Raw genomic sequence first — 24,371 nt, 5'->3', positions numbered from 1 at the left:
ATGTTGATATGATTCAGTATAAAGTTACCCTGCAACATTTCCATATTGCAATCTATATATACACAATATAGATACAAATCTAGGAGGCATCATTTGGTTGATCAAATTCCTGTCTAAAGCTTATTCTAATTTACTCAGGAAAAATTATGACCTATAAATAATCAAATTGCAATCAAATTAACAATGCATTGGATTTTTACTGCTCAGCCCCATTAAATTCATGCCCTCAAGGCGAACTGAATGCAATTGCTGGTCGGAACTTTTGTTTTCTCTTTCAGCTCCAGGATCAGAGTGATATCAACATTCCAAAATTAAATTTAGGTTGCATTAATCTCAGCCTATTTTCCAGTGGCCATCACTTCATTGCAGAACTGTCCACAACTCGCCGCTTGAATATGCGTGCTCACTCAGAAGGCCTGTACAGACTGATAGCGTGGCAACAGTAACATTGTTATGGAGTGGGCATTCTGGTAGAGACAGGAATTGTACGCTTGCTGATGCTTTGCAGAAGGAGTTTTAATTTTTGTATGACCTATGCTGCGCCTCATCTTAGGCTATTGTTGCAAAAAAATGTGGAAATTATAATTATACAGCACCGATGATTGAGGAAAGAAAGTAGAACTTATGAAAAATTGTGCAATTTGATGAAAGAGATTAACTGAAGTAAACGGTTAAAGGATTATATCATTAGCAGGACTGAATAAAGTAAACGCAGACACAAAATGGTTCCTGATTTCAAAATACCGCTTACCTAATGGTATTTTGCCTAGGTGGAGTTGACAATATGCACTCATTACATTTTCACAGTAACTCAGGGCAAGAAATACACATTTTCCAAAATTGCTGAAAGTGTATTGAAAATATTTAATAATTTATTAGAAGCTCTTGAATATAATTTCCTCTGAATCAGCTAAAACTCCACCACAACTGTTTTCACTAATGCAATTATTGCGCTATTGTGTCGTTTATACATGTTTTTAGAGCTGCTTTCTGGGTGACAACTGGGATCATCTTTGACTGGCATGGAACTGCAAGGCACTAATTCAAGTAATACCTCCTGATTTTCATCATTAAACCACAGGGAGTCATGCCTTCAGCTGCCTCAGCCCTAAGCTTTTGAATTCCCTCCCTGAAGCTCTCCATACCACTCTTTCTCCTCCTTTAAGATGGCCCTTAAAGCCCTGCTTTTTAACCAAGCTTTTGGTGTGATGCAGCTTGATGCCAAATTTTATCTGATAACACTTGTGCGAAACGTTTCAAATCATAGAATCACAGAATTCCTATGGTGCAGAAGGAGACCATTTAGCCCATCAAGCCTGCACCGACAACAATCCCATCCAGGCACTATCCCGGTAACCCTACTTATTTACCCTTGCAAGTCCCCCTGACATTAAGGGACAATTTAGCATGGCCAATCAACCTAATCCGCACATCTTTGGACTGTGGGAGGAAATCAGAGCACCCGGAGGAAACCCACACAGACACGGGGAGAGCATGCAGATTCCACACAGACAGCGAGCCAAGGCTGGAATCGAACCCTGGTCCCTGACGCTATGAGGCAACAGTGCTAACCACTGTGCTGCCGTGCCGCCCAGCAAATGCCTAACGCGCAATCCAAATGCAAGTTAAATAGAAGTAGTTATGCAATATTCTGGAGTTGCCAGTGCTGAGAACCAATCCCAAAGCACTGGCAACAGTACAGAGGCAACACTGTTTGAAATTCACAGTCACAATGTTCATTTTGGGTCATGGACCTTGCCAAGTGCAATATCTGTAGAAGCAAATGGAAAATCACAATGCTGAACTGCACAGGTTGGACTGAAGATTCATCTACATCTAATTGCAGAACATTTAAGTAACTGCTCTCACTATATAAACTGATCTTTCACTGTACTCTTAATGTTGGTCTGCTTGAAAATGAAGTCTGCTCCTATTGATATGGGTTTTCACAAGCAGTCATTTCTAATGAAATTTCAAGAGGTGTTATGGTAACCTGTAATGCCAAGTCCCATGTGTTGTATTTTCACTGCAATCTGTGCCTCTTGCTTCCCTTGTGCAATCTCAGCAGTGCTTCCTGATTATCTTCTCTGCTCAAAACCTCCCTCCTCCAGTCACTTCTCACGTTCCTTCCTTCCTATTCCTTTTGTTTTCCATTTCCTTTGAGACCTTTCCTCGTTCTCTTTTCCTGTTTTCATTTTACACCATTTATCACAGCGGGTGGAGAAATCACTGGGCAACTCCTGGGTCCAGTATAACAATTTCCCACCCCCATATCCTCCATCATCCTTTGCAGCCCTTGGCTGAAAAACAGCTGAAATCTAGAAAACTTAAAGAAAAGGATTATAAAGTAATATCCTTCTTCTCTCCCATTTCCTATCTCACTCTGTCCCTGCTGGAGTTAGCATTTCAATCTGAGGTATGGTTTCACAGGCACCAGCTTATCTTTGGTACTTGGCTGAAGAGGTCATTCATCATGGGCAAGGCATCCTTTTGTTTCAATAAATAGGAATAGAGGTGAGAAAATATCCTGGTGAGCTTGCTCTTCCAGGGTAGTATTTTATCGCAGGATAACACTTCACTGCAGCACTGCGTTATTGGGTGCATTCACCCAATGAGTTCTTGGAAAGACTTCCATAGGTTAATCTCCAGGGTTACTGGGTTATGATGAATCAATAAATCAAACTCTACTTTAAATGCATGGGATTCACAAATTCTCCCAGGCTTTCAGGAGTTTGCTTCCTCAACTTCCATCCTTTATTTTTCTTTCAGGAGATCACAAAATCAGTGACTTGTGCGATTTTAATTTGGTATTATTTTGTGAGCACTTTTTCAAGATCATGAGTTGAGAGGGAGTTGAATTTACTGTGAACTAGTTTTCCTTCTTACAACGCATTCAGCCAAACAATAGAGAATATCAACATCTTCCCTGGAAATACAAATTGTGGACTTTTAGACGTTAAAATTCACACTGACAGAAGCTAGCATATCGGCTGAAGCTATCTGTGTTTTTGACATTAGCAAGAACAATTTTATGAAAAGACTGCTAGTGTAAAGGTGATTGTGATTCTTCTCAATTCCAAGTAATAATTAGGTGCAACACCATAGTTATTACTTCTAGGTAACTACATTACATTTACTTAGTCTGAACTTTATCCTCAGGAGTCAAACTGCAGTCCCAAAATCCTTTGGATTCAAAGCTTAAAGTTGCACTAAAGCTAACTGTCATAATCAAGCCCTTTGAATTGTGTTGACGCATATGGAAGGCATAATGTCTTCATGCACTAAGCGCTCACAAACAAAAATGTTACACATTAACATTTACATCTTGAGTATAGGTCAGGTTGGGTTGGGCAGCTAACATACCAATTTCACACCAATTCTGAGGGTTTTTGGTTGTGCATCGATGCAAAACTGGCGGTGCAGTTCAACAGTCAAGTTAACGACATAATTCAAGAGAGAGAGAGAGACACCACCTTGTTTGGATAGTCTCACCACCAGTTGAATTCCAGCCCAGTGCAAATTCATATTTGTAAATGTTCAGGAAAACCCACTTGGTTTTTTAGAAGATATATATTTTTCAGCATTCTAATGTTATGTGATGTTGTCCTCTCATTCACACTCTAATAATAAAAAACAAACATGCACACATGCATAGATCGACATTCTTTTTTGATGTGATTTGATTTATTATTGTCACATGTATTTCAGTGGAAAGTATTGTTTCTTGTGCACTATACAGGCAAAGTATACCGTTCTAGTTGGGAGTATAGATCAGACCTGCTCATTGTACGTCATATTCTATAGGTACTAAGACTGGGAGTCATAGCATAAGGACACCATAAGCCTGCAGTGTCAGAGTGATATGGGAATTATGTGTGGAGTATAGAGGTGGATAAACAAGAAACAAAGCTTGAGAGAGTGGAAGTAAAAGCCTGAAAGATGTAGAGACCAAGATGCATGCATGTTGAAAAACATGCATGTCATGCAATTTAATCTCCCTGAAAATTGGTATGCAAGTAAGCAATATTACAACACATTTATTTTAAATCCATTAATGCTGTTGCTAAAATAGTGGGCAAATTTGTTGCAAGCATATTAAGCATTTGTGCACGAGCATTAAAGACACCTAATTTATCGGCAATAGGGGAAGGAGGACAAATCAGGACACAAAGCTGCGAGAATGCTGAGAAGTAAAATTATATAAAAATTTGTTGCATCCACCTGAGAATGAGCTGCCAAGACTTTAGATACACTGAAAGAGATAGAAACCAATGGATCATAAAATGAATTTTACTGCCTGTACAGACCGCTAAGAGTGAAAAATAAACTTCATTTTGGGAATGAGAAAAGTGGAAGAAAAGCTAAACTGTGACAAGACTGATCCAAACGCTTGTTATTTCTTTTCCCCTTCCCTCTCTTAAAAACAACACAATTTACCAACATTTGCATCTGCAACTATTTGTTAGCGGAACCTTTAACCAGCATTTCATGGTAAGCACTATAGCGAGAGAAAAAAAAATCTGATTTATCTGTCACTTCCTGCACTACTGTTTGATTCTGCAATGTCAAAAGGCAAATGTATGAATGCAACTGCAGGTAAATTGTCAATCAGCCAGGCCCCTTTTACATAGGGGAAAAAATATACATTTCTCCTTTGAGCTGGTTGTGGTTAAGGACACAATGGAGATTTTTTGTCAAGAATTTATTTATATTCTGAACTGTCTCACCATATAATTAGAAGTTATAAGCAGTATCACTATCAGCATTATAATTAGAATTTGTGGTTTTAATCATTAAGATTAATTTGTTTGGAAACCGCAGCCTGTTTAGCTTAACATGGAAAAGTTAATTTGAATGTCACCTTTGAGACATACCCTTGCTAATTTATTCATATCTTCAGTTAAGAATAAGCTTAAAAATACATTCTAGACATTTTTGAATAAAAACAGATCAGAATAATCATGGTGTCAGTATAAGAGATTTTCTTCACTCTTTATGACTCTAGATAATGATGTTTCCTCCACTCCTTTGCAAGAATGCAACACACTATCACTTTTGATCTGTTCACAATCAACCAATACTGTAACACTGCAATTTCAGTTGATAAGTAAATCTCTTGTCATCAAACATGAGATGCTCATCATAACACCACTGAGGATTGAATTTCTATTGCTTGCATGAGCGAAGAGAGACTTGGGAGCTTAGTCAGAATTGTCATAAACAAAACATTTTTCTTAAAAAAGTAAATTCCTTCTAAGTTTTGCAAGGACGGAGGACACTGTAAACCTCATTCCCAAAGGATGCCCTTGCTCCCTCAGTTATACCACAAAATCTTGGGCATTGTGACATATTGGCCCCAACAGCCGATCGCATTGGGGACAATAGTTTCAAGGTTGCCAAGGAGATGTAATGTTCAGTGGTTTGAGAGTCAAATGGGAGAAACTAACTTCCTCTCATTTATTTCCAGTGGTATTAGATTCATTTGTCCAAATTGAATTGTGAGTGAATAATTTGACTGCAACAAGTTTGGTGAAACAGGGACTTCTAAACTGACATGAGAGGCATTGAACAGAACAGTGAAGCCAGTGAGTCCAGCGGAAGGCCTCCGTCTCTTAATCATTTAAACTAATTGAAGAATGATATGCTGGTTGGGAGGTTTTGTTTTTAACATGGTTTAGACTCATCACTTCCTGACAAAAGTAACAGAATTCCTGCCTCACACCTAAAGGTCGCTGTGTCTGCCTGAAGCGAATTTATTTTTGATTTGTAAGGAAAGGCAGTTAGTTAATGAGTCGATCCTTATTCCAACTTGCCAGGCGACTGGAAAAATCAAACCCTGCATATTTGAGATTGGACACTGAACGCCGGCTCTGGATAGAAAGCAAAGACATCAACAACTGCGAACAACGCATCAGAATTGTCAACAGAGCTTGCAGCTTGCAGAGAAAACGCGGTCCAAAAAAACACACACACACAAATTGCCTGATGCCATCCCAACAGTATGTCACACTGGAACGTACCCGCTAGGAAGGAGGACGGGGCATTAACACATTGCAAAGGCGGCACTCGCTCTGTTGTTGGTGAATAAACTGCTGAAGGATTTAAAAGGAATGGAACGGAAGAGTTAAAGGATACTGCCTGAACACTAAAGTCCATGTAGCCTCCCTTCCATATAGTCCGGAACTGGAATACAGACAAACACCCAGCTTTCGACTGAAAGAACAAAATATGAAGACGGCACACACGATCCGAAAGGAGAGTTTCTTATTCAACTTTTTTGACAGGAGGAAGTGGGGGGGGGGGGGAGCTGTCTCTCAACCTTCTCCAGCTCCCCCCCACCCCCCCGCCGCCCTTTCAATCTACCTGACACGACCATGCAATGAGATGGGGAGCCTTGTTAAACTCACAGCACGGCTCCTAGAATTAATAATATTTCTTTTATATTTTAAAGTGAGCTGGAATATTTGAACAACCTGCACAGTTCGCCCCCGTGTCGGTGGATGGATGGATGGATGGCCGGGACATTTTGACGAATGCTTCATATGGGCTTGAGGGATGAGATTGCTAAAAAGCTCGCACCTACCTGTCTCCGCCGGGAACTTCTTGGGCTTGGCGGCGTTGGCGAGTAGCATGTCCGGGGCTTGCAGATTCCCCCCCACTGGGCTGGCCTCACCCTCCGGCCGCTAGGAGAACGAAGATGATGGTGGTGGGGGTGATGGAGGAGAGCGGCCACACACACACACACACACACACGCACTGCCAGCTCTCGCCGGTAAATCCCCAGCCAGTACCCCCCTCCCCTGCCTGCACCACTGCCAGCAAGCAGAGACAGTGCCTGCCGCGGGTTCGATACCAGTCCGGCCTCCTGACCTGACTCTTCTAAACTGGAGATGGACAGAGAGAGAAAGAAAGAGATTTGGGGGGGGGGGGGGGAGTGGAGGAGGAGGGAGGGAGGGAGGGAGGAGGGGTTTGCGAGAGAGAGAGGGAAGAAAGGAAATGAAAAAGAAAAAGGGAGGTGGGACGGAGTGAGAGAGGGAGCAAAGGTGTGAGAGAGAGGGAGAGGGAGAGAGGGGAAAGGAGTGAGAGAGAGAGAGGGAAGAGAGAGAGGGAGAGAAGGAAGGAAAAGGAGGGAAGTGGAGGGAGCGGAGAAGGAGGGAGGGGGAAGGAGAGAGAGGAAAGGAGTGAGAGAGGGAGGGAGGAAAGGAGAGGGAGAGGGAAGGAACGAGAGAGGGAGGGAGGAAAGAAATGAGAGAGAGGGAATGAATTAAATAAAATAGAAAGGGGATGGAAGGAAAGAAGTGTGTGTGAGAGAGAGAGAAGGAATGGAATGAAAGAAAGGGGGGAGGAACGAGTGAGAGAGAGAGGGGAAGGAATGAAGGAGGGAAGAAATTAAAAAAGGAAGGGAAGAAGAGAATGAATGAAAGAGGGAGGGATAGAATGAAATTATCGAGAAGACAAGAGGGGGAAATGAGAGAGGGAGAGGGGGAAGGAATGAAAGGAAAGGAGCAGGGACGGAGATGGAAGAGAGAAGGAACGGAATGAGAGAGAGAGAGGCGGGTGGAGGGAAGGGCAGAAGCTGGCAGAGTGGACGAGGAAGGGGTTGGTTGAGACAGATTCTCCCACCCTTACCTTCCCCGGATACAAGGCAGCGCGATCGTGGAGTTTAGCGGAGCCTGGGACATGACCGGAGCCGGCTTTAGGAGCCTCCAACTCGGACACTTCCTTCTAGCAAAACCGGAGAAAAGAAAAGGGGGGAAAAATAGAGAGAGGGGGAGAAAGAAAAGAAAAAAGCGAATGTCAGAGCTTCAAACAAAAATATAGTGGAGGGAGCCAAACGTCAAAGCAGCGAGCTGGTTAGCCCTGCCTCGGCATCCCTTTTATCTGGTGGAATAGGAGGGAGGGTCTGAGAGCAGAAATAAGTATCAACACTGCAGGGGGAAAAATAAATAAGTCCGAGGGTTTGGGATAACTTGGGAAATAGATGAGAATAACAGCGCAGTTCTCCGGGCTGGATTAAAGCTCTGCTCTCTGTCAGAAAGCTGCAGCCGCTGATGTCTACACTGGTGACTCCATGACAACTGATGGCTGCGAGCCAGACAGGTGTAAATAGCAGATGTCCCCCCTCCTCCACCCCCCAGCACCACCGAGCTCCTCTCTGCTAATGTCGCCCCAGTCACAAGCAGACACTTGCAAGCAGCTTGTGGCCCCATGCAGCTCCCTCTCACCCTCTCTCTCCCTCTCACACACACACAGAGCTGCCCAGACAGGGCAAAGTACAGCAACGTTTGATCTGCTGCTCACCACCACTTCCCCCCCCCTCCAGCCACCACCTCCAAGAGTCTCTCTCCGCCGCCACCAAATCAATCTAAAGCGCCGTCTAACAATGATACGAACTCAACATATTGCATCGACCCGGAGTGAGTGAGGGAGATAGAGATGGGTGTGTGTGTGTGTGTGTGTGTGTGTGCCTTCTGACAACGATGCTCTTGTGTCACTGAATGTCTCTTTCTCTCACTCCTTTCTCTCTCACACACACACACACATAGCCACCAGAGCTCAAAGGCTCAACTGCTCCCAGGAGCGATTAATCTTCTATTCCTAATTAGATATTTGCTAATTAGCATCTGACGTGTGAAGGAGAAACATTTTTTTGGTGAGAGATGCCGGGAGCTAAAGCTTCAGTCTTTGTATCTTTGTGGAATATCTAGGCTCGGTCTGGTTCTACTCCACTGTTGACAGGAGAGCTGTTCGCTGTACTTACAATCGTCCCCTCTCTCTTCCCAAAGGTCCTTTTTGTTTTACAGTTAACTAAACTCCCAGGTTTGTGTCACTTACAGTAAACTTCCAGCCTCGAGTGCCTCCAAAACTGTATCTCCTCCCGAGTTCCTTTGACCCGGAGTTCGGGGCAAACCCCTGCATCCCATAAACAAAAAAAAAGTTCCCCCCGCAACATCTGTTTTGAAAGATGTGGAAACTTCCCCAATTGCGATAGATGGAAGGGATGCAGAATCAGGGCAGTCACATTCATCTTCCTCCTCCTCTGCCCCCCACCCCATACCCCATCCATTCAAGAATTCCCAATAGCTGCAGTATAATTTAGATCATTTGGGAGCTCACAAGAGCACATTGTCTCAGAATGGAGCCCAATGCGAAAATAACATCTCCCAGCCATTGGAATAACTGTTATTTTCTCCATTCCATGGATTATCAGCGCACATATTCCCCAAGGTGGGCTGGAGACCTCTTGCTGGATCTCCACCAGTCAGTACGCACAGATTAATTTGTGTTCCTGGCCGGGTGATTTTGGACTCCCCCCACCCCCCCGCCCTCCGCCCTCAGCCGCGGGGAAGAGCTCAGACGAAACTTGCTGCGTCTTAATGGTGGCACACGAAAGGTTGGCCACCTCACCACTCTGGAGAAGCACGGGTGTAAACCAATGTTCCAAAAACAGACAACTTTTGCTCCCACTTACGCACCAACAGCAAATTCTGTGTCGGGAACTGACAGCTTTAAACAGACACGCTGGTTTAGACCACACGGTGCATTCTTGCCATGTCAGAAAAGATTAGTTTCTAATCTGTTGTTATATAGAGAGTTGAAGTAAAATCTATCAGCAATTAAACTTACATTACATTCTCTTTTCTCCATTCCGTTACTTCCCTACCAATAATACCGATCGTATTTTAAAGTAACACTTGTCCTATAATTCAATTCCCCCTAACCTGAGAGATAGGAGCTATACCGACCATTCCTATGAAAATATTATTGTTCATCACGTAATCCATTTTTTCCGGTGGGGGAGATTGACCGGTGGCCAAAAATGTATGAGCTTGGAGGTCATTCATACGGACCACACACTGAGAGATCATTCCTTATTCCAAGACCAAAAGCATCTGAAAGAAAAAGATGCGAGCAAATCCCAACCCACCCTTTTGTACCTATCTCCACCTAATTGCAGTAAAAATAGCAATCGGCTATTTAAAATTATAATGAATAATTTATTTATTAGGTGTCACAGATTAACATTAACACTGCAATGAAGTTACTATGACAATCCCCTAGTCGCCACACTCCAGCGCCTGTTTGGGTACACTGAGGGAGAATTTAGCATGGCCAATGCACCTAGCCAACTTTCCAGAACTGAAACAGTCTTTCGAACAGTGGGAGGAAACTAGAGCACTAGGAGGGAACCCCCAATCATATAGGCAGAGCATGCACACAGTCATCCAAGCTGGGAATCGAACCCAGGTCCCTAACACTGCGAGGCAGCACTGCCAACCATTGTGCCAACGTGCCACCCACGAGGGTGATAAGAAGTATTTGGGTGTGGTAACAAAACATTGATTTAACCAATGGGTCAGTTGATCCAGAAAGCCATAAGAGGTGAATTCTGAGCACCTGTATAATTCTCACTCGTCACAGTCTCAAAATTAAATTATCAACTTGAAAACATTCATTGGATTTGACAGAGGGATGATAAATTTACAGCAATTGTATTATTGTTGCACTGGCCATCATCAGGTATCACCTGGAGGTCACTGGTATAATGCCAGGATGCTCACTATTGACAGAACTAAAGCCAAACAAAATAGAACAATCTTATCAACATCATAGTATGTAATAATATGTGGCATTCTGGAGTAATTGCAAAGTCGTCATTTCATTCGGGGGCCCAGCTGACAACTAACTACATTTTCTCTCCCAGGTCAAAGTGTCACTTGAACTTCTCAGCAGAAGTATCCCCTTTTTTTACCAGCCCCTGGCGTTCATTATTGTCTGTACTTCCGATTTGATTTGATTTATTATTGTCACATGTATTTGGATGCAGTGGGAAGTATTGTTTCTCGCAGCGCTATACAGACAAAACATACCGCTCACACAGGGGAGAAGGAAAGGAGAGGGTGCAGAATATAACGTTGCAGTAAACCAACTGCGAGATTATCAACAAACGGGCAATGATTACATTGTAATCATTAATCCTTCAGTGAGCACGAACTAACAAAAGCACATCTTGGCCAATAAAGACCATTATGATACCGGTTGCCAAGAGATGCCCTCAACAGCACGGCAGTCTAATGGGGCACAATTCTGAGCGCAATAAGGATCTCACGGTCCAAGTTAAAAAAAAGTAACACCGAAATGGCTCTTGGGTTTTACGAGCTCATGTTAACCCTTCAATAATATCCACGCTTTAAAATTATTCCCTGCTTTTGATTTTTTTTATCTACATGATATACGCCGCATAATGAATTGTCGGATAATCACCTATAGGTTATTCCTTGATAAAATCAGGAATTGTATCACCCTCAGTTGGAATCCGTGTGAACCTCATTAACGCGCTGGGAACATGCTCTATTGAAGTTGCCAATACGATGTGTAATCCACCCGGGCAAAAAAAAACACGAATTTGAAATAAACTTTACCAACAACATTCATCACTTTGGAGAGATTTCATTGCAGTAATTGTAACAGACAGCAGTCAATATCTATGGAAGTTTAACTTTAATCGCGTTACTTTTTCCATCAGAATATTACTTCGCTACCATGTTCAGGTAATCTGTTAACCTTTGCAATATCTAATATACTTAAGCTAATGATGAATACAAGCATTGTGATGGCACTGTGTGCAGCTCAAGCATTGAATACTGAACACGTTGTCTAATATTCTCTATCTACTACTCCAACAGAGATTTTGTATTGTGCTATCCCTGTTATGATAGCGCAGAAAATACACTTGTATGAATGAGTATTCATATGGTAATAATCACACTGCAATTTCAAGGCCAATGCTCTTTAACAGTTAACAAGTTGGCATGAGCTGCAGAAAATATTAGTTTGCAAAATTTGCAACAACACATTTGCAAGATGCAACAAGACGGTGCAAGGTCACAGTTGGGTGCTGCAGTGATGCAGAACATTGGCAGCTTGAGCTTTGGTGGAAAGGGGTGTTGCGAGTTGACACACCAACATTTCCCGTACAGGGTTCTTGAAGGCATTTCACCCGTGCGTTCAGAGAAGAAACGTGTAACACGTCTCAGTTAACTCTTGTAAATTGTTGCACTTATTAAGCTAAGTGTTATCAATGCCAGCAAATGAAATATTTCCCCTCCGCATTGCAGACATCGACATTATTTGTATCAAGCACTTTCAAATTTGAGGTAAAGTGCAAATGAGAGGTTAGGAGACAGTATGAAGCGCCTTACTACAGGGGACGTCTGAGACATGGATCGTTGAGTCCTGTAAGGGAACAGTACCGAAACATTCTAAGTAAAGAAAGTGCAAGGCTGGGGCGAAGAAACAGTATTAGGATGAGTTTCGAATTACTTATACAAAAACTGGCACAGAAACGATGGACCAAATGGCTTCCGTCGGCGCTGTAACTATGTTTGGCTACACGTGTGAGCATATCTCTTCTTCACCACTTCATGCACTGGCTATTGGGACCTGAAGGAGATTGTCAATTTTTGTTCCAATTTGAGACTATTAAAGCCAGTTTAGTACTTTGGGCCTCCAGTTACTAGGAAATTGCTTAGAAATGCCTAAGCTAATTTCACAAAGGTCGCTGGTCATTAGTGGGAGGAAAGTTGGATTGGTTGGATTTGCCTCGGCTTCCACAGGCAAATGAATATAATTGGTACCTACTGTGCCACACACTGGCCACTGCTACAAGTCTAAATTGAAATCTAAGTTATTGCCCGGGTTCTGACTAAATTAATCACTACCTACCATAACGCGTCCTAGTGTCCTAGTGTGACTAGTGTGAGAGATGTTTAGCAGATAATTCCTGGCTGTACGGGGATTCTAGTCACTCCAGAACATTTCCCCAAATATGCAAATTATATCCATTAAAAACATTGCTGCTTTTAATCAAAATTAGAAAGCTTCTCAGCGCTACAGACATCAACCATCCATCTCTGTCTGCATCGCCCATCAAACTTACATTTTACCTATCAGAGTGAATACTTACTGAAACTAAACTGTCGTTCCCCTTCTCCCCAATGATTTGTCAATTTAAATTTAATAAGACATGGTGAGAGGATTTAATTTTTTTTATGACAACAGTCTGAGTCAGGTCAAGAAGAAGCAGAGCGAGATTTTATCTGTTTAAAATTATAAAGTGTTCCAGGCGCATTAGCCCTCTGAGTACTTAAGTCCCCTCGGCACTTAGAGCATCATCTATAAGAATGATGCTCAACTGCAGAAGAAGTGTTGCATACTGTTAAGAGCAACGTGTTGAAACAAAACAACATTTCAGTTATAACATGCTGTAACAAAAGCAGTGGCAAGTGTGTCTTTTTTTTGTTTTTTTTTCTGTCGCCACACCGGCTGATGTGCGGAAAATTAAAAATCTAAGAACTCAAACCGAGATTGCCTAATCGCTCTTTATCATAATGTCGACGTTAACGCATTTAAAGTAAGTGGGCTACCGTCAGCAAGGGAAAGAGTTGGCAGGGTTTGAGGAGACACAGTGAGGGATCTGACCCTGCAAGGGGGCAGCCTAGAAAAGACAATGGGACAACAAAATAATAAACAGCAAAAAAAACACACACATATATATGGGCTATGGGTGTGTATATATATATATATATATGTATATATTATTATACCCATTACAAACCACCCAGAAATATAATTCTTATTGTGGCATTATGTTGATAGGAATTAGCACTGCTGCCTCAAAGCTCCAGGGACACAGGTTCCAATCCAGGCTTGGGTCACTGTCTGTGCGGAGTTTGCATGTTCTCCCTGTGTTTTTCCACTCTGCGTGGGTTTCCTCCAGGTGCTCCGGTTTCCTCCCACAGTCCAAAAGACATGCTGGTTAGGTGCATTGGCCATGCTGAATTCTCCCTCAGTGTACCCGAACGGGTGCTGGAGTGTGGCGACTTGGGGACTTTCACAGTAACTTAATTGCAGTGCTAATGTAAGACTACTTGTGACAAAAATAAATAAACTTTAAACCTGAGATAGTTTCATCTCAAGCAATTACCGAAAAACTCAATTAAATAACATTTGAATTGGAATATACCTCTGTTGTGATGACCCGCCTTAAATTCTAAAATTGTTTCAGCCTGCCACCAGCCTGTTGAAACAACACATGATGGGTCACAGCCTTCCGAAAAGAGGCAAGGATAGGAAGGAACTAAGAGTTGAATAAACTGTCCAAAAAATTTTTTCTCTCTCCTCAGTGGATTGCTGAACAAGTCGCTGCAAGTGCCTTAGGGGTAATTTATCACAGATACACTTATCACTGCATCAGCTGACAACAGAGGGAAGGAAGAAGGACTTCTGACAGGATTTCTCTGAAGGATTAGCTTTTTATTCACCTTGGGTTTAGGAAATTGACATAACTTTAATACAGAATCAATCTAGGGCTAATCCAATTAGAGTTGGAGAGATCAACTTGGCAGAGTTTGTTGTGCTAAACAGCTTGCAGGAAACTTGCATTATTTATAAAATGGTGAGTGCTTTGTTTCCCCCACAAAAATACCTGTTCCAGGTGAAAAGAAAATGTTGTTGAAGTATTTACCTGTGCCATAACATCAATTCATTTCTGTCCTCTTTTTCCCCTAAGTTTGTTATCTTAGTTTCAACCTCAGTACAACTCAGGGTAAATGTTTTAAAAAGCCATAAAAGTTTATGGTACATTAAACATGGCATTTATTGTTATCTATATCTGAGAAAGCCTTTTGTCTAGGAATTACTGGTGCCCTAATTGAAGGAAGTGGGATTAATACATGTAAAAGGCCTCTTTCAAAAATGGTTGCATTTGCTCATCAGTTTTCAGGATACTATCACAAATAAACCTCAAACCTGCTGCAAAAACAGATTCACATGTCTGATGAAAACTCATTGGCCTGAAACGTCAGGCCAATTTTTCTCTCCACAGATGCTGCCTGACCTATGCTGAGCAACTTACAGCTTTTTCTGTTTTGTTTTAGTTTCAGATTTCCAATATCCGCAGCATTTTGCTGATGTAAACCTCCAAACTGTCCTTTTTAGTGACCTTTATGACAAATACCCTAGAAATCTTCATGTTGCTATAGAGAAATCTGAAATAGGATTTCCTTTGTTAGTCGGTACAGAAATGGAAACAAGGAGAAAAGCAAATCAAACGTAGCAACTGTGAAGTATTCATATAAGTCAAGATGACACATAAACCTACAAGGCATGAGGCAAACAGCTCTCTTATAAAGGGATTCTGATGGGTCATGGTCAAAGTTTATTTGAAGCATCTTGTGTGCGTGCTGATAAATGAAAGGCCTGAACAGTCTATGTTTATTACTGACACAGTGCTGTATTCCAAGTGAAGAAAAAATAAAATCATATCACAAAGGTTCAATTTATATGTTCTACTTTCAACACCTGTTCACCAATTTCTGAGGGGAGTTTTTGGTCTTGGTGTACATTAATGCTCCTGACTCCTGTCTGCTTACTATACTGTAGAGCTGCAATCAGTTGAAACATTATTATGTTCCTCTTCTAGTGCTGAGATGCCAGTCACTCACCAGTGATGGCAGCATTACATAGAGGATAGATCACTGGTGCGTCGGTGTAGGTCAGGTTTACTCTGCGGTGATTAAAATAACATAAGCATATGAGTACCTCTTGAAACAAAAAGGTAAATTAGACCATCAGATTCAGTGTAATTAATCATAAACAAGTTATGCTGTATGGACTTGCCCCACAGTTTACATTGTTTCCTTAGAGAGGCAAATAGCCACAGAAAACACCATCAAGAGAAACTGTCAAAAGTTGTTACCCTGAACGCAAAATTGGGTAAAATCCTTTTGCAAATGCATTTGCCATAATTCAGCCCCAACTTGAATTGCAGCTGAAATTCCAGTGTTCAGAGCAAGTCATAGTAATCACAACTGTTTATTACCTCTTTTGTGTTACAGCCATTGGCAAAAGCATTAAGATATAAATGCATTCAGCTTCATGCGTTATGAGGTGGGTTTTGTTTCCTGTTCCGAGAAACATGTCAGTAAGCAATGATAACACTAGCCTCCACTGCCTTCTCCTGGCTACCATTTTACTGCTTAAATCAGTTTAAATTTAATGGGGAGTAATTGGTTAACATAGTATAAGTCAAAAGAGTGTCAGCATATTCAGACAGGGTGAATCTTACAGAGGGAGTTACCAGCAGACATTGCTGAGCCACTTCTTCGATAATTAGATACTGCACATACCTGAGTGTTAAATTGAAAATCTGGGTCACAGTTTGAAAATTTAAAGCAGGAGCCTTTTCTTATCTTATTGCAGTGGATGGTAACTAATCTGGAAGCACATGACCTTAGTCTAGTGCCACTCCTCTGTTTGTTTTTGATTCTCCAGTACTATTCATCACTGACTTCCATCTATGTCACTCACAGTCATAGGCTGTTGATTGGAAATAGGATCTCACTGCATCCTTTTAATAGGTGAAAACAGATGCGAGGATGACTAAATCAGGGACCAGTGTCCTTGTTCCAAGGGAAAAATCATTTGATCTGAAGCTGGAATAAAAACAGAAAATGCCAGAAAAGCTCAGCAGGGCTGGCATCATCTGTGGAGAGAGATATGGAGTTAATGTTTTGAGTCTGTATGACTCTTCTTCAGAGTTAAAGTGAGGGAGAGTAATGATTGATTACATAATGTATAATAGAAGGTGGAGAAGGAGGAGTGGAGTAGAAGGTCAGTGATAGGTGGGAGTTAGGAAAGATTGCAACAAAGGCGTGTAGGGCACGAGACAGAGGAAGCATTAATGGCAGTATGTAGAACTTAAGAAGCTGCTGATAATGGCATAAAGGTAAATTAGCAGAATGTGTTAACAGGAGAACTATCTGATATCTCACCTTTATTCCATTATCAGCACCTGGCTATAGTCCTTCGGAATACCATTAACACTTCCTTTGTCTCGTGCCCTATACATCTTTGTTGCAATCCCTTCTAGCTCCCACCTATCATTGACTTTCTACTTTGTTCCAGCTATTCCAACCCCTCTTATACAATCTATAATCCATCACCTTTCTCCCTCTCTTTAACTGTAAAGAAGAGTCATACAGACTCAAAACATTAACTCTGTTTCTCTCTCCACAGATGCTGCTGAGCTTTTCCAACAATCTCCATTTTTATTTCAGATTTCCAGCATCTGCAGTATTTTGCTTTGAAGTTGGGTTGGGCATTTTTTGGACACCTGAAAACAGCCAGCTGAAAGAGGGCATACGCCAAACTGTGTGCGAATGAGCAGCCCAGCCTCTGTTTTAAGGGCTGTTGGAGGTTGCTTTGATTGGGGCAATCTCCAGACCTGCTGCACGCACACTTTAACTTGCCCAGTCTCCTTTACCCAAAATATATCTCTTTTTTCAAAGTGATGTGAAGGCAGGATAGGCATAAGCACTCTCCTGAATGCATCCTGCCTCCATGCTGATGGCTTCAATTGGTCCCATTCCTGCTGCTTTCCTTTTCCCCTTTTCACATTTTTGAATGCAAAAATTGCCTGTTAGTGTTAACCAAATTATTGATATGAGGTACAGGATCCAACTCTGGCCAGCTTTGGGCCTTCTGATCGGGGCAACATTTCCCAACTGGTCTCAATTTGGGCCCAATCCACAAGCTAGGATGAATTTTTACCCCATGGTTTCCTATTTCCTTCTCTCAAGTTCCTCTCTCCAGCTTGGAGACCATCATATCTCAGGCTGTTGTGATTTGCATCTCTTCCTGTGTGCACAGGCAGCCTCAGCCAATGTGCAGCGACTCCCAAGTTTCTCACATTCGAGGCAGTTGAAATAACATATCGAGCAACTTAATTTTTAAGTTTATTTATTAATGACACAAGTAAGCTTGCATTAGCACTTGCGATGATGTTACTGTGAAAATCCCCTCGTTGCCAGACTCCGACGCCTATTTGGTACACTGAGGGAAAATTTAGCATGGCCAATGCACCTAGCCAGCAAGTCTTTTGGACTATGGGAGGAAACTGGAGCACCCGGAGGAAACCCATGCAGTTACGAGGAGAATGTGCAGACTCCACACAGACAATGACCCATGCTAGGAATCGAACCAGGTCCCTGGCTGGCACTGTGAGGCAGCAATGCTAACCATTGTGCCACCGTGCCATCCCCACATGGATGATCCTATGAATGCGCGTGTATGAGAAAGAATGCAAACAATTTAGAGAGAAGATGCAGAAAAGATTTACCACATTGGTTCCATGGATAGGTGTCTTTAGTTACATGGATACAACAGAGAAGCTGGGGTTGTTCGCCATTCAGAAGACAAGATTAAGAGATTTGATAACAGTGTCCAAAGTCATGAGTGTTTTGGACAGAGTAGATTGGGATAAACTGTTCCCATTGGCAGAAAGGTTATGAACCAAAGGACACTAACGTGAACCAACGAAGAACCAAAGGTGACATGAGGGAAATCTTTTAAAAACAGCAAGTGGTTAGGATCTGAAATGTATTGCCTGAGAGCGTGGAAAGTGGAGGCAAATTCAGTCTTGGCTTTCCAAAGCGAATTGGATAATTATCTGAAGAGAAAAAGAAACTGCAGGGTTGCAGGTAAAAGGCAGGGGAGAGGGAGCAATGGAACTAGCTGAATTTCTCTTGCAGAGAGCCAGCATGAGTTGAATGGACTCATTTTGTGCTGTAACCACTTTATGATTCTATATTTGATTAAATGGGTTTACACTGAATGCACAGCACAGAAACAGGTAATTTGATCTAATCAGTCCATGCTGACATTTATGTTCCACTCGTGTCACTGCCACCTTTCCTCACTTAGCTCTGTCAGTAACTCTTTATTCCCTTCTCCCTTATCTGCTTCCATCTGCTTACCTAGCCTTCTCTAAAATGCATCTGTACCAGAGGTCAGCAACCTGTGGCACGTGTGCCAATGATACGTGCAGGATGATTTTTTTCAGTACTGATCGGCCAGTTTGAGAAGTCACAGCTGCAGACCTGACACATAGGCTTTAAGAAAAATTGGAATCATAAAATTCTGATCATTTTATAGCTGGTCTATGAGTGGTAGTGTCAGTTTCACTGAGCTGCTGCTTCCAAAATTCAGTGGGGATGTAAGGAGGGGGCTGAGGAGAAGGTAGGGAAGGGATATCCAAATACCCTCCAAACATTGGAAAACTCAGCAAGGAAAGGCAAGGGCAAGGATCACGATAAACTGTTAAGATATAGTAATTATACACAGAGACCTAATAAAATGTTAAAATACATTATTGGCACACAAAACCTTAAATTGAAGTGAATAAATGAAGACTTAGAATCATAGAGCCATAAAGTCTCTCCAGTGCAGGAGGTGGCCATTTGGCCCATTGAGTCTCCACTGGCGTTAGAGGCCCACTCCCTAGTTCTTCTCTGCAACCCAATGCATCCACCATAGTTAATCCACCTAACCCACACACATGGACAATTTACCATGGTCAATCTACCTAACCTGCACATTTTTGGACTGTGGGAGGAAACCAGAGCACCTGGAGGAAACCCACACAGACATGGGGAGAACATGCAAACTCCACACAGACTTGGTGTGCCATTCTGAAAGGTTGCTCTCCCTTGATTGATACAATTCAGAGGAGAATCTTTTTCTCTCAGAAGATTGTGTGTCTTTGGAACTCTCTTCCTCAAAAGGTGATGGAAGCAGAGTCTTTGAATAGGGGCTTGGGAATTCTTGAAATGCATGGGGATTAAAGGATATTGGGGGTAGGCAGGAACTTGGAGTTGAGGTTACAATCAGATCAACCATGATTTTATTGAAAGGCTCAGCAGGCTCAAAGGACTGAATGAGCGACTCCTGCTAATTTGTATGTTGTTATGTTCATGTACTATTTACTTCAATAACTGTCATACTGAGTTGCACATTCTCATCATTCTTTGGGAAACAAAATTTCATCTGAGTTCAGCATCTAATTTCTTTGTGACTATCTGATATTGATGACCTCGAGTTTTGCTCTTTCCCTCAAGTGAAACCTTTCATTATTTTAAAGATCTCTACTTGGTAACCTCTCAGCTTCATTTTTCCAAGAGGAGAGAGACTATCCCTGTTCACTTGCTCCTGATAGGCAAGCACGCACATTTCATAGAATCACAGAATCCCTACAGTGCAAAAAGAGACCATTCGGCCCTTCAAGTCTACGCCGACAACAATCCCACCCAGGCCCTGTCCCTGTAACCCTGCAAATCCCTCTGACACTCAGGGACAATGTAGCATGGCCAATCAACCTAACTCATACATCTTTGGACTGTGAGAGAAAACCCATACAGACACAAGAAGAATGTGCAAGCTCCACACAGACAGTCACCCAAGCTGTTTACCAGTTCACTGGTATTGGGAGGCAACAGTGTTAACCACTGTGCTGCCCCAATTTCTGGCATGATTCTTATAAATCTTCTTTGCACATTCTTCAGCGCCTCTATATCATTTATATACTATTGCGACCAGAACTGTATGCTGTACTCCAGCTGATACAACCAAGGCTGAGACAAATTTGGCAAAACTTTATTTTTTTTCCCTTCAGAAACAAACTGTAGTGCCTGGTTTGCTCTTTTATATCCTTGTTAACCTGTGTCACTACTTTTAATGCTTTCCTTTGTTGTATGCCCAGATCGCTTTGCATGCCATTTAGATTCTTATTTTCTAAATAAAATGCATCCTCCTTATTTTGATTGCCAAAATGGAATATTTCACATTTACCTGTGATGAAAATCATTTGACAATCATACGCCCATTCTGGAAGGTTGTTGCTAAAGTATCCTCTTGTAATTTGTGGCAGCATGTTAAGTGATGTGAAGTTATCCTCGTAACCTCCAAGTCCTTTCAGAATCAGGTCTTTTTTAAGTTAATTTATACTGCATTGACTACTTTTAATCAAAAATCTATTCCGCATTATGCAGAAAAAATCCTTCCCCAATAATTTTTAGTCTTGTTTGAGGTTTACTGATTTTGTACTCATCTCCTCTTGTCATGAGCAGAGATCACAGAAGCATGACTATCGAGGACCACAGCCACAAGTGAACTCTGAAAGTCTTACTACTGGGAATGTGCTGCTACTGGTGAGATATTCTATATATTTGATCCATTTAATGTGATTCCAACTCACCTATCTTCTTCATCCTATTTGCTTTTTGAACCTCCATGCTAAGCACTTTCCCCAGGCAATAGGATTGCTGAAGAGACCTGCATTCTGATATCTCTGTCAGGGCTGCTCGAAACTATAACCAGCTGCTACACGATGTGTGAGAATTGTCCAGAGTGACTGAGGTTCCTCTTTTCCCTCTTTCCCTCTGGGAAGATGTTTGGGTCCCACTTGGCATCTGCCTTTGGCAACAGTGTAGAGATCAGCAACTCACTGTGTGGAATAATAAGTATGAACTCATGCTGTGATGCATTACAGCACAATGCGGACCTGTAGTCTTTCTCAGCTTTTAATATTTTTAGTAACATTTTGTAAGGTTTTCTCTGTGCATTATGAAACTGTTCTTTACAAGAAGAATTACAACTTTAGCTACACATAGCACATAGATGAAATCTTGTGCTCGTGTAGATACTTGTAAGGCACAAATTGCAACTACGATGGTAACATAATATCATAGGCAAATATAAGATGCTGAGTCGTACATGTATACAAGCATATAACTGAAGAGTAAATCATTAAGTTACCAGCAAGAAAATAATTGTCAAGACATGGATTATTTTCTTATCTCCTTAATACATGTGTTTCAAGCCTATAAATCCTCAGAAGTGTGTTATGTCAACATTAGGAGAATCTGCAGAGAGCAAAAAGAGCAAATTGGTTGACTGAATTTGCCGTAAATTCTGGGCAATGTGCAAATTGTCCTTGTAGAATGAATCATTCCTTCTGATATTGGGATTCATAAATCTTGATTATGTTTCTCTTGTACATTGTACAATTCTTTTTATATTTTCCATACAACCTCCTGATACTTCCTTCAGAAAATTCCCTTCAATGACCATGGGTCAAAAAGTGAACAAAATACTCGTGATATTTTGCTAAAAAATATTTGCTGTCCTTGATATTTAAATTGTCTGGAGTTGTAACTAATCTTTTCCCCCCAACCCTTTCAGTGGTAGGTATACCTGAGTGATCTTGTCCCAAAGTTTCATTATTTTATCTCTTTTACATTTTGTGATATAGTAGATATACTTTTAAAAAAATGAAAACTGATATTTTTAGCTTCCATGTAGCCCTGAGCTATATGGAAAATGTTGTATCTCAGGCATGGTGGCACAGTGATTAGACTGCTGTCTCACAGTGCCAGGGACCAGGGTTCGATTGCTGGTTTGGGTGACTGTGTGGAGTTTGCATGTTCTCCCCCTGTCTGCGTGGGTATCCTTCGGGTGCTCCAGTTTCCTCCCATGTTCTAAAAGTGTGCAGGTTCGGTGAATTGGCAATGCTAAAGTCTCCCTCAATGTGTCTGAATAGGCGTTGAGGTGTGGCGACTAGGGGATTTTCACAGCAACTTAACTGCAGTGTTAATGCAAGCATACTTACGAATAATTAATTAATAAATAAATGAGCAGGGTTAGGCATTTTTGTGGCTGTAATGCCTTTCAATCATTGGTGCACTTTTTGGATGAAAACAAAACAGTGCCAACACAATTACTTTTTTTAACAGTGTGTGCTGATTGTTGTGATACGTCGTGACAAATTCAGAATGACAAAGTGAATCAGTGGAACGCTTTAAATTACCATTTATTTGCTAAGATGTCCTGCTGAGCAGTTCACCGTGAGAGAAGGCCCCTTTAAAAATAATCTTAGACCACAATGTTAGTCCTTACATGTATTTATAGACTCCTAGGCCACAGCTGCCAATTGTCAAGTGACATGTCACACATGTATTTTTTTCACTAATCATTCGACTGGTTTGAGAAATAACATTTTCTTCCAAGGAATAACTAGAAATGAAAGACAGCTGATCCTGGTGGTGATGATCCCACCACCCTCCCATCCCACAACACAATCAAACTGATGATGAATTCCATGCTGTGTTTGAATTCAATGATTGGGTCTTGTTGCACATTTCCTTCAGGTGCTCTGGTTTCCTCCCACAAGCCAAAGATATACAGGTTAGGTGGATTGGCCATGTTAAATTATCCCTTAGTGTCCCAACGTGTGTAGGTTAGGGGGATTAGTAGGGTAAATGTGTGGGGCTACAATGATAAGATCTGCATAAGATGCTTTGTCAGAGAGTCAGTGGGCCAAATGGCCTGCTTCTGCATGTAGGGATTCTATAATTCTGTGACAATATTAACAAAATACACCAATTACAAAACTCCTGTAAACAATAGCACTTTGCAGGGATTAGAAACAAACATTAATCTTATAAATAATATATCTGTATCAATTGGTTATAACACCTGCATACATCATACGTAAAATAATGCATTAACTATTCTAATTATTTAAATATTCTAACAAATGAAGGATTCATCTGAATCCAATGATATATTGCATCTGCAAAAGTACTTCAGGCTGCATTATTCTACACAACGGCTGAGTTTGTGGGGCAGCTTCACTTCATTACTGGTGAAATAACATTATTCCTGGCCTTCAGTGTCACAGGTAACAACAGCAAATGGCTGCTAAGGTCAAATCATATATGTTCCGCAGTGTCATCAGACTTTATTCAAAATGATGAATATGCCCAGTAAATCTTATATGATTATAAACTTTCATGATGTGTTATAGTATCCATGTGAATATAATCTGTATTATTGAGAAATAGTGTACGCATTGTAAGATAACATTCCTCATTACACCACCACTATGTACAATACTCCTGTATTACTGCCGTTCAATGCTCCTATGAGCAAATAAAGTACACAGTGCGATGAAAAAAGAATTGGCTGACTTTTATTTTCCAACTCACTCATAGCAGGAGAGGGCTGAGCTTAGCAGCACATCCGGAAACTGGAAGTTCTGACAGCATTTATGACAGTGGATTTTGACTTCAATTGCTGCATTTGGGTCTGATTGCCAGATTTGCTGGCCAATTAAGTGAATGGGCTGGGAAATGACCTGTGGCAGTTAGCGAGGGTCAGGACTGAAGCATTGTAGATGTGTTTTGACAAAGCCAGCCTGCCCCTGATGGAGGCTCAACAGGGTGAGGCAGCACTATACTTCAACAATGCATTCCCAGTGAGGATGCTGTGGGCTCCACCTGCCCATGGGCACATTCTGTTCCAGCAGACAGAAGGAACAATGTTGCCTCAGAAAATGAATAAGCATTGCAAGAAGTGGCAGAGAAAGTCAGTGGTAAGAGGGTGGTGCCTGGCTCCTGAATATGATGCTGCAAAGGATTTAATGGCTCTTTGCATTCAAATACAAATCCATATATTCTGTCTCCCTGCCCTTC

At 41.6% G+C, this 24,371-nt stretch overlaps 1 protein-coding gene across 7 annotated transcripts in view; it reads right to left on the bottom strand.

The window, feature by feature from the left end:
- LOC145351748 (teneurin-2-like) overlaps positions 1-24,371 on the bottom strand; it is a 1,559,410-nt gene that overhangs the window by 484,966 nt on the left and 1,050,073 nt on the right. Inside the window, exon 1 of one of the 7 annotated variants that reach the window (XM_080201355.1) lies at positions 6,584-6,648. The exons of 5 other annotated variants lie outside the window; for them this stretch is intronic. In XM_080201355.1, the coding sequence (XP_080057481.1) occupies positions 6,584-6,632 (49 nt within the window). In that variant the 5' untranslated portion in view covers positions 6,633-6,648. Of the gene's footprint in view, positions 1-6,583; positions 6,649-24,371 lie in introns of those variants that run through there. One more of the 7 variants, XM_080201356.1, reaches the window with a different exon arrangement.

This window comes from Carcharhinus amblyrhynchos, chromosome 13 (assembly GCF_965287045.1).
Source record: "Carcharhinus amblyrhynchos chromosome 13, sCarAmb.v2.hapA, whole genome shotgun sequence".
NCBI lineage: Eukaryota > Metazoa > Chordata > Chondrichthyes > Carcharhiniformes > Carcharhinidae > Carcharhinus > Carcharhinus amblyrhynchos.
The sequence above is the reverse complement of the archived record's forward strand: the minus strand, read 5'-3'. Positions and strand labels throughout refer to the sequence as shown.